The 11,582-nt window shown below is 36.8% G+C and overlaps 1 protein-coding gene across 2 annotated transcripts in view; it reads right to left on the reverse strand.

Annotated features, from left to right (window-relative positions):
- The window catches only part of LOC115216715, a 45,115-nt gene extending 35,028 nt beyond the window's left edge, over window positions 1-10,087 (reverse strand). Inside the window, exons 1-2 of one of the 2 annotated variants that reach the window (XM_036506664.1) lie at window positions 9,906-10,087; window positions 6-112 (exon numbers count right to left, since the gene is read on the reverse strand). In XM_036506664.1, the coding sequence (XP_036362557.1) occupies window positions 6-105 (100 nt within the window). In that variant the 5' untranslated portion in view covers window positions 106-112; window positions 9,906-10,087. Of the gene's footprint in view, window positions 1-2; window positions 113-9,905 lie in introns of both variants that reach the window. The other variant, XM_029786253.2, reaches the window with a different exon arrangement.
- Window positions 10,088-11,582: the final 1,495 nt, after the last annotated feature.

An 11,582-nucleotide genomic window follows, 5' to 3' on the forward strand; every position in this document is an offset into this window, starting at 1 on the left:
ACTTTCTTTCGCGGAAGTTGAACATACAATCGGGTCTACAGCAGCTGCGGCAGCTATTAATAAGCTGCAATAAGTGCATGCTACGAGCAATGCATTGAATCTCATTTTGGCCCTGAAATTAAACACAAACAATTATCTATAGTAAGTAACGTGTTAACTATGTGAGGTGTTTTCCTACTCGTATGAAGAAGTGAATCAGTCTTTAAAAACTTTTTATACAAGTCTACTGTAAGGGCTCATACTTTGAAGGGTGAGGAGTGATATTGCAGCTAAAGGCTTTGTAATATCTCAAGAATAGAAAACTATAGTCATCCAATGAATGTTGAGAGCTGATGCGTAAGGACCATTTTATCATGTAAAATCCCTATATTGAAGCAACATTCACACAGCCACCTCTTCATTATAAAGGTTCTTGATATATCTGCTTTGAGCCTACATGCTGATGAAACTGGGGCTTAACCGGATTTTTAAGACATTTAGGCAGAGAGTCTAAGATATTCCTTTCAAGGGACGCCACCAAGTGGCAAAGTTATCCCACAGCTGTCACTGCTACTCATTTTCAGTTGAATGTATTGCGTTGTCCGGAAAGTTCATGCCGATTTTTAAGGGAAAGAAAAAGGTCAATAAATACTTGCCATTACATTTTTAATCAACCAAATATGAACCATTTTGTTACACAATGCATCTCCATCTTTCCTTTAACTTGAAAATACCCTCTTCCCAGAATTGATATGGTTTCATGGCAAAGAATTCATCAAGGTATCTTTTTACGTCATCCAAGGAATTGAAATTTTTACCATTAAGACTATTCCGCAGAGATCTGAATAAGTGGAAATCCGAAGGAGCAATGTCTGATTTGCTGTGGGGCTCTTATTTTCACTGTATTGAAAGTGTTTTACGTAGAATATGTGCGGTGCCGAACCGCAGCAATTTTTGTCTGGTCCCCAAAGCACCAAGTGCCAAAAACGAACTTTTATCTTCTATTTTAAAGGGTTACAGAATTAACACAGGTTATAAGAACATAAACCTTTTTCCACGAAAAGATAGCTTAAACTGTGCTCTAAATGGAGGTGTAGTCAAATCCTATTTTATGGACTCAACCAAGTTCTAAAATAAGTCGAAAGGAAAGCTACTATAAATCGGCACGCACTTTCCGGACAACCCAATACTTCAGAAATGGAAAATGAAGTGCCTTGCTCAAGAACACCATGCACCGCCCTGTCTGAGAATCGAGCCCATCACCTAACGGTCTTGAGCTCTAAACCTTACTACTAGGTTATGTGGCCTCACACAGTAACGGATGTTGTACATAATAATGATCTTTGTTGCCAAATATACAGAAACTGATGTTAGTGTATATCGTAACCCAATTTCTGCACCTGTGAGGATATAAGTCTTGCTCTCAGCCTATTCGAAATTCATATCATTCTCTATAGGGAAACTGAACGCTTTTAATACAATCAAATATGAAATTAAAACTAAGGATAAACAGAACATGTTGATATCCTAAATAGATAAAGAGATGGTTTAAAACTAAGGCATAAAACTATCAGTTTTCAGATGAGGAATTAAGTCAATACCATCGACTCAAGCACTTCACTGGTTCATTATAAGTTAGGAACCACGGAAAGATGAAAGACAAAGTTGGGCATGGCAGAATTTGAACGTAAAGTATCGGAAGGAAATATCTATTCACACTGTTATATATCTTTAGATCAACCGATTCAAGTTGGCCTGTGGAAAAAAACGTTCCTGTCGTAAAATGTCATTATTTAAGACATTTAAGGCAGCGAGTTGGTAGAATCGTTAGCGCCGAGCAAAATGCTTATCGGCATTTCGTCCGTCCTTACGTTCTGAGTTCGAATTCCGCCAAAGTCGACTTTGCCTTTCATCCTTTCGGGGTCGATGAAATCAGTACCATCGACTAGTCTCCTCTCCGCAAATTTCAGACCTTGTTCCTTTTGGAGAAAGGATTATTTAAGACATTTGAAGGCGGCGAGCAAGCAGAATCAGCACGTCTGACAAAATGATTAGCAGAAGTTCTTCCAACTCTTGTTTTATGTTCTCAAATTCCGCCAAGATCAATAAAATAAGAACTAGCTGAGGTCGATGTGATTGATTTATCCCTTCACTAAAACTGTTAGCCTTGTGCTAGAATTTGAAACCATTACTTAAGACAGTTGAGAGAAATTTGGCTGTTATTTTCGCAGACCGAGTTCACTTTGGCTCACATTCGTTGTAGTTGAGTTAGGAAGCTTTCTTTTTTCTTGTATTTGTGTGTGGGGAGTAGGGGGTGAGTATGCAATTGAGTCTTGTTTTAACTGGAAGCATTAAAATTGGTCATAGAAGATAAGATAAGGTGAGAGTAGATGAAAGAAAATGAAATGAATCAAGATGGGATTACATAAATATAGTTCACAAAATAATCTACGAGATCTGATATACGTAACCGTACTTAGAAATAGTTTAGGGTGTGGAAGGAGTTCGGAATCCATTAGACCGGAAGTAATATACACTGGGTGGAGTATTAATTAAGTTTGATATATAAAAATATATTTAAATATATTATTACATAAATATTATTATTTGGTGGATAGCATGAAAAAGGAAAAAACGAAAAATGAATTTATTCTTATTACAACATTTCATTATACTGTAAAAAAATTAAGGAAGAAAACTTAAGCATTTTACTGCAGCTTTTAGTCTCTCTATATCTGTCTGTCTATATCTCTGTATCCATGTCTATCTCTACATCTATCTCTCTCTCTCTCTCTCTGTATCTATCTGTCTACATCTTATCTATGTATCTATCTTATTTTTCTAATTAGCTAGCTCTCTCTCCCCATCTCTCTATATCGCACTCATTCTCTATTGTTTTCACTGTAAGTTTTCAATTGCTATTTACAAGCAACAACGACAAATTACTGACAGAAAGAAGTTCACAATTACTGATGAAAGTAATTTCATACATAATTTACTGACAGAAGTAACTTCATAAATTTCACTTCAATTCATACACTTCGTTAAATTTGCCTACAAATTTATTTACTCTTGCAACGTTTTATGTTGTTTTTTGTTTTTGACGGAATTACTAATAAAAGTAAGTTCGTAATTTACTGACAGAAGTAACTTCAAAAATTTCACTTAAATCCGTACACTTAGTTACTTCCCCTAAAAATTTCTTATTTAATTTTGCAACAGTTTTGTGTTTTTCTGTTGTTGACGACTTTTTTTGTAGTTTCTTCAATACTGGCTCTTTGGTTCGATTCAGCCCATACAATTCTTTATTTTCCGTAAAAAAAATTTATTTACTTTCTGTCCGATGTATTAAGAAATATAATTTTTGTTACTCAGATATTTTCATTGTTTACTATCTTCTGCACCCGTGTATTTCTGTATACGTATATAACCATGCCTAGAAGGAAAATGTCAAATTTGTCTACAATGTCCAGGTCAGCCAAAAGAATGCTTCTATCCAGGGACGTAGAATCAACTGCAGAAAGGGAAGCATACCAAGAAACAAACGGACTGTGCACTACGAAAGCAAGAGCATCTCAAAGTAATGAACCAAGGTGTGCACGGCTGACAAGGAGTAGGATCTCTACTGCAGAACGAAGAACAGTTGCAACAGCTCAGAGAAGCAACTTTTATGAAGCAGATTTCAATTATGATCCAGCAGTTCAGTATGCAGATAACGCAAGAATTTCCATTGGTGCAATGACAACTGAGTGCATACGATGTAAAGCAAGTGGCCTAAAGAGACACCTGCACTGTGCTGCCGAGGTGGAAAGATTAAACTCACTGCAATCCCCCATTAAAGAAACAGAGCCATTAAAGAAACTGTTGTCATCAACTGACCAAGATTCCAAGCACTTCCGAAACGAAATTAGATAATACAAAGATGCACTACAGATGACACCATTTGGATCCACAAGAGATTTAACTGAGCCAGGATTCATGCAAGCTTTCAAGATCCAGGGTCAGATTTATCATCGGATTGGCTCTCTACTACCTCTGTCAGATGAATCACCAAAATCGGCTTTCATTGTTTATAATCTGTACCTGTTTTTTTGTTACTAAATAAGCTACACAAAACGTTTTTTGAATTACGTGTATTTACTTTATATACATATTGAATTGAAAACTTTCTTTTAACATTTCACTTAACGTTTTTGTTCCGTGCTGGTATGGGCCGGAGAGATAATGTAGAAAGTTGGTATCTCAGCCACTAGCAGTTCAGACCTACGTAATCTAGACGGCGCTTTTAAATTTCATTATTCTCTTTAACTCAGGCAACGCCGGGTATTTCCGCTCATATATATATATATATATATATATATATATATATATATATATATATATATATATATATATATATATATATATTATATATATATATATATATATATCTATATATATATATATATATATACATACATATATATATATATATATATATATATATATAAATTGTTGACCTATATATATATATATATATATATATAAATTTATTATTCACATAAACATATGTCTTTAATAGAATATAAGTTTTTGGACTATTAATCCCACCTTCAGAGATAAAAATGTTCTCTTTTTATCACCGATCGTAAAGTAGATATACCTATTAAACTAAACTTTATCGTTAAAAGTCCACATAAATTATATGTTTACAAAATGTAACATGACCGAATATAAGATCGTATTGCCACGGTTAGAAGCTTCCATAATACACGAGCAAGTTTGACAATAGCTACATATTTGTGAGCGAATGTTTGACTGTATAATTAAAACGTCCCTTTCGTAACATCATTTGTTTTGATTCGATCCCTCTGCGTACTACCTTGGGAATGTGTCTTTTGTTATAGCTTCAGTTGCACAAAAAGCCTTGTTAGTGAAATTTCACGGTATCATGGTATCACGGTATTGACTCGACAATAAGATAATGTTATACATCGATAGTCACAATGCGCTTCGCATTGTTTTAGTCTTCGAATGATGCCACCCTACTACTGGCTAGGCGAGCAGGCAAACATTCCTTCTGATCGGAAGACTATTCCGTCGGAGGATTACCCAATTACAGCTGAGTGGACTGGAGCAACGAGAATTGAAGTGCTTTACTCAAGAACACAACGCACCGCGCAGTTCGGGAATCGAATCCATGATCTAGCAATCGTGAGAGCAGCACCCTATCCATTAGGCCACGCGCTTTCGTGAATGAAATTTAGCTGACAGAAAGTGTGAAGATACTTGGTTGTTGACCTCATCTTTCGCCCGGTTTATCACCATCACCTGGGCTTCGGATGCCATTAGCGGTGTGCGAGCATTTGGACCTGGTCTGAGGATAACTTTTTCATAATCTCCTAATTGTCTCAGAACCCACCAAAAAGGCTCATGAGTATTTACCCTTCTTCCTTGAACTAAGTCATTAGAAATATGATTGAACATACTTCTGGGCAAAATTTCCCAGCTAATATCTAACTTCTAAACATTCTGTTATCGTTTTATTCTATTACTGGTTTTAATCATTAAGCATAGGCCATCCTGGGGCATAACCATCAGTTGTTCGAGTATCGCCCCCACTATTTTGTCGGGTATTTAATAGAGACTTTGAAGAAAAACACAAGATAAAGTCGACGGTTATAAGGAAAAGCAACATCATATTGTAAGATGGTTTGATTGATAGATAGAAATAGAAAGATGAATGTATGGGTATATATCTTTTATAATAAGTGCAAAATTCTGTCTGCCAGTCTGGAACCCACTGTGTCTTGGTCTAATTTGCTCTACATAGACATATTATACCTTGTTGGAATCGGGATGATCTCTGGATTGAAAATCTGCCCTTCATTTGGTTCTTGAACATCCAGCATTGGGATCAGGTCTGGATGAGGATTTGTTATATGCTAACAGTTGAAAATTTGAATTTTAAAAGGACTCCAAAAATTTGTGAACAATTTAATTGTTTTTCATTTAAACTGAATTTAAAGTAATACCATATTGCTAGGGTACCAATAAATGCATTATCATTAATGTTCTCTTTTGTTTTGGGATGCAGGCCCGATTAACCCTCCGCAGGAACTAATTTAATACTCCGAACAGAGTGCAGCTTTTGAGCTAGTATGTATGTATATATCTATCTATCTATCTATCTATCTGTCTATCTGTCTATCTATCTATCTATCTATCTATCTATCTATCTATCTATCTATCTATCTATCTATCTATCTATCTATCTATCTATCTATCTCTATATATATACATATACATACATACATACAAACACACACACACACACACACCACACACACACACACATATATATATATATATATATATATATATATATATATAGATATAGATAGATAGATAGATAGATAGATAGATAGTATTTCAACAAAATCAAAATATATTTTATATGTGATACAGCTGATTTATTATGTATAAGATGAATGAAAGAATCCCATGGTGATCATGTAGGATGTCTTAGGATTCTATTTGGTCCCGGGACACCATTCACTAGTTGTTCACATTCTATTATAAACTGCTTGTTTTATAAGTAAAGGCCTCCCATAGGCGTCCTCTTTGAGAAACACTGATTTAACCTAAATTTGAGACACCAGCAAAAGAAGAAATAAAGTTAGACTTTTTTCTATTCCATGAAAAACGATTTTACAAATGCACGTTCCCACGGCTTTATCGATCGCATTCTCACCTGGAATCGATTTTTGTAATTTTTCCAAGACTCATACACGCCCTGATACCGTCGGTATCTACATATCAAATTTGAGCGTAAACGGATGGAGGATACCCGAGATCCTAGAAGACACACACACACACAGAACGGATTTTATATAATATATATACATTCAACGTTTTGTATATATATATGTGAGTATGTGTGTGTGTGTGTGTATACAAGAGAAAGTGAGGAGGGACCAGATTGTAACATTCATGACATCTTCAAGAAGCTGGCTACCCGCATGGTTCTTGGTCTCAAGAATTTGTCTTATGAAGAAAGGCTGAAGACGCTCGACCTTTATTCTCTAGAAAAACGACGACGCCGTGGTGATCTCATTCTCGCTCACAACATCATAAACGGAAAGTGTAACCTCTCGAAAGAGCTGTTCTTCACTCCTGCTCCAGAGCGTGGCTGCGGAGTTATTCCGAAAAGCTCTATCTGCGACGATTTCATCTCAATCGAAGGAGAGGGGCTTTCTCCGTCTGGGTTGCGGATCCGTGGAATAAGCTGCCGGACGAGATAGTGAAGATGCCGACGACCGCTCGGTTCAAAATTTCTCTTGACCAGAAATAGCCTGAACTCTTTGCTTGAATACCCTCCCTGTACATAACTCCATGTCCTCCTACATGGCCTTGCTTTTTGCTTTTTGCTTTTTGAGCAAAAAAATTAACTTAACTTAGTTAAGTTAATTTTTTGGCTCAAAAAGCAAAACTTCAACACTAATAGTAAGCATACAGTGAAAACACCAAACAAAATTATATTAAGGTGTTTCTCACAACATAATCCACTGCAAAAGAATAGCAGCAGCAACGGAAATATAGTATTTACAACAACTTATACCATATTGATAGCTTCTAACTTAAGAGGTGTATACGAGCGAATGAATTTATCTGACTTCTATCGAACTTTGAATGGTTGACAATGTAAAACCACCGGAATTTAACTCCGAAAATAGACATTACTGAATATTGCTAGTTTTGCCTCAGTATGTTTATGTGTGTATGTCGGATGTTCTTTACATTTTTCTCATAAACTGCTCTTACAACAGTAAGAACTATTTTCTGATGTAGATGCAAAGTCAGTAATATAGGGAGAGAGGTTACTTGATTGTATCAATCTCAGTACTCAACGGATACTTATTTTATAGATCCCGAGAGGATGAAAGGCAAAGTCAACCTTGGTGACATTTGAACTTAGAACGTAAAGGACTGGTAAAAAAAAATACAGCTAGGCATTTTGTCCGGTGCGGTAAAGGCTCTTCCAATTTATCGCCCTCAACAACAACAACAACAGCAGCCGAAGCAATAACGAGGACGACGACAACAACCACAGCAACAAGAACAATAATTATAATTTCTAATACAAGCACGAACCTTGAGATTTTGCGGGAGGGGACTAGTCTATTAGATCGACGCCAGTACTCAGCTGATAACTTATTTTATCGACCCCAAAAAAGATGAACAGCAAAGTCGACCTCAGCGGAATTTGAACTCAGAAGGTAAAGACATACGAAATACCGTTCAGCATTTTCATGGTACAGTAACGATCCTGCCAATCTAATGCCTTTATTGACAACAGCAGCAAAGCAATAACGATAAGAACAACAATAGTAATAGTTTCATATTTTAGCACTAGAGGGGGGGGGCGACAAATTTTAGGGGGAGGGGTTAATTGATTACATTGTCCCAGCGCTCAACTGGAGGTTTATTTTACAGAAAGGATGAATAATAATAATAATAATAATAATAATAATAATAATAATAATAATAATAATGATGATGATGATGATGATGATAATAATAATAATAATAATAATAATAATAATAATAATAATAATAATAATAATATAATAATAATATACCCTGATGCAATACCAGGCAGTGGCTCTCATGGCTTTCGATCTTAATGGATTAGAAGTATTATCATGTACATTATTTTGTCTTGGTAAAAAAGATGGGCTATAGCAAATATTCTGCTCAATACCGCAAATTTGTGTGTTAGTTATTTGACCTTAACCATTTCAGCATGTCTATTAGTGGCTGACAATATGTGCTTCTCTGATCAGGAGCAGAAGTAGTGGGGGAGCATCATAGCCATGTGTTGAGAGGGATTCTTTGGGGTTTGAATAATTCGCCTCTGGAAACATCCTTAAACAACCCTTATTCAGGGACCTTTTGATCGGAATGAGTTACCCGACCCGAAGAAAATTCTATCTGGAGCCCACCTATTCATCTTGATATGGGATCATCATGTCGCGCACATATGATTGTGATGCATGTGCCTGGTGTGCCTTTATAAGGCGGGTAGTCATGATGGGTCTATTCGGTTTCATATATGTGTACCCCAGTGTCAATTTGATAGCATGCACTACTCTCAATAATAATAATAATAAAAGTTATAGAAATAGAGGTAACTCGGATGTAATGCCTAAAGGTGCATTAAACATGATAAAAAAATAGTCAGACAAATGCATAACAAAAACACCAGGACTTACAAGTGTATATAACATACAGAAAAATAGCACTCCTAGGCCCTGCACATATTCTACGTAAAACACTTTCAATACAGTGAAAATAAGAGCCCCACAGCAAACCACAGCACATACCCAAGCCACACAGAGCTGCTCTCGGTAGTGCAGTGAAAGCACTTGATAAAAATAAGACTACTGAATAATAATAATAATAATAATAATAATAATAATAATAATAATAATAATAATAATAATAATAATAATAATAATAATAATAATCCTTTCTACTATAGGCACAAGGCCTGAAATTTGGAGGAAGCGAATAGTCAATTACATCGACCCCAGTACGTAACTGGTTCTTATTTCATCGACTCTGAAAGGATGAAAGCAAAGTCGATCTCGGCGGAATTTGAAATCAGAACATAAAGAGGTCCGAAATGCCGTTAAGCATTTTGCCCGGCGTGCTAACGGTTCTGCCAATCTATAGTCCTTTATAATAACAAAAACGCAACAACGAAATCAATAACAACAACAACAACAACAACAACAATGATAATGGTTTCACATTTTAGCACAAGGCCCGGCAATATTAGTGGGAAGTGGGTTAATCGATTACATCGACCCAATGTTCAACCGGTACCTATTTTCACCGAGAGGATAAATAATAATAAAAGTAATAATAATCGATGTTGTTACCTTCCGTAAGTAATGATTGTCAACCAGAGAATAAGATGATATCGTTGCCGAAGTCAGGATCAGTGAAAGAAAAATCTATAAATGCGGACGAAACTCAAAATCTACAAATATCCGTAAGTTCAGTGAACAGCAAACTCTGTTTTCCTCTCACTCTCTCTGTCTCTCTCCCCCTTTCTTTTCGACGCTCATCTTCAGTGTGTGCGTGCGTGTGTGCGTGTGTGTGTGTATGTGTGCGTGTGCGTGCGTACGTGTGCGTGCGTACGTATGTGTGTGTGTGTGTGTGCGTGCGTATGTTTGTGTGTGTGTGTGTGTGTGTGTGTGTGTGTGTGTATGTGGCTTTCGTTACAATTGTGTTTTACGTGCAAAGTTCAAGCATCTTTATCACAATTTTGAGACAAGGTATCTCAGATAAATACAGAAAAAGAATTTAAAATAATATACAGGTTGCCCCCATTTTACATTGAGAAAGTATTGTTAGACGAGACGGTGTATACAAAATAGGTCCAAAATCAAAATTAATCCATTATATTACAGACGAAACGAAGATACGATCCAGATATCCAAATATTAAAGTCCTTTTTATTTTCTCTAGTAACTACTTGCTACATAAGATTTTACTAATAATGCGGTTTCATATAATAACATATGTTGTTTGTTCCTTCTCGAGCCACGCCTGGCTAATAGGACCGGTTTCCCGGCTTCCTTGGCGTATACGTTCCCCACCTGGACGGCACGCCGGTCTGTCGCAGGTGAGCTGCAAAATGCAGGAGGAAAGAGTGAGAGAAAGTTGTGGTGAAAGAGTCAGCAGAAGTTCGCCATTACCTTCTGCCGGAGCCGCGTGGAGCTTAGGTGTTTCGCTCATAAACATACATACATCGCCCGGTCTGAGATTCAAACCCGCAATCCCTCGACTGCGAGTCCGCTGCTCTAACCACTAGGCCATGTGCCTCCACATAATAACATATAAAACATATATGAATAATCTATTATATAAAATCCGTTCTGTGTGTGTGTGTGTGTGTGTGTGTGTGTGTGTCACCTAGGATCTCGGGCCTCCTCCATCCGATTGCGCTCAAATTTGATGTGTAGATACCGACGGTATCAGGGCGTGTATAAGTCTTGAAAAATTACAAAAATCGATTCCAGGTGAGAATGTGATCGATAAAGCCGTGGGAACGTGCATTTGTACGCGCAAGTATATCAACTGTTGCGATTGATACTACGCGTACGCGAGAATAATGCACGTGCATTTTGCGCAAAAAAAGCCGACCTGTTTGTTGTCTCAAATTTAGGTTAAATCAATGTTTTTCAAAGGGGAGGCCTATGGGACGGTCGGATAAGTTGTTTTGAGAAAATTTGGTTTAAATGTTTGACAACTCACCACCGTCCATTGGACGGGGGCGCGTTTTGCTCGTCACTTTATAAAATGCGTTCTGAATAACTAAAAGCATTGTCAGTTTTGTACATAGTGGTTCGGGGCCGAAGTTGATGTAACTTTTATAGCACCACTGTGTTAATCTCTCAATCCAACAGTGGCGCTTAATGTGAATAAGCTCTGCGTTGATAGTCTTGATATGGCTATCACCTGTTGACAGATCGAGATGAATGTCATGCACTTTCCTAAAATATGAACTCAGATTTGTTTGCCGTGTTTTTCTTTTGCGCTTCTTCAGAATT

The sequence above is a fragment of the Octopus sinensis genome, linkage group LG10 (assembly GCF_006345805.1).
Source record: "Octopus sinensis linkage group LG10, ASM634580v1, whole genome shotgun sequence".
NCBI classification, from domain to species: domain Eukaryota; kingdom Metazoa; phylum Mollusca; class Cephalopoda; order Octopoda; family Octopodidae; genus Octopus; species Octopus sinensis.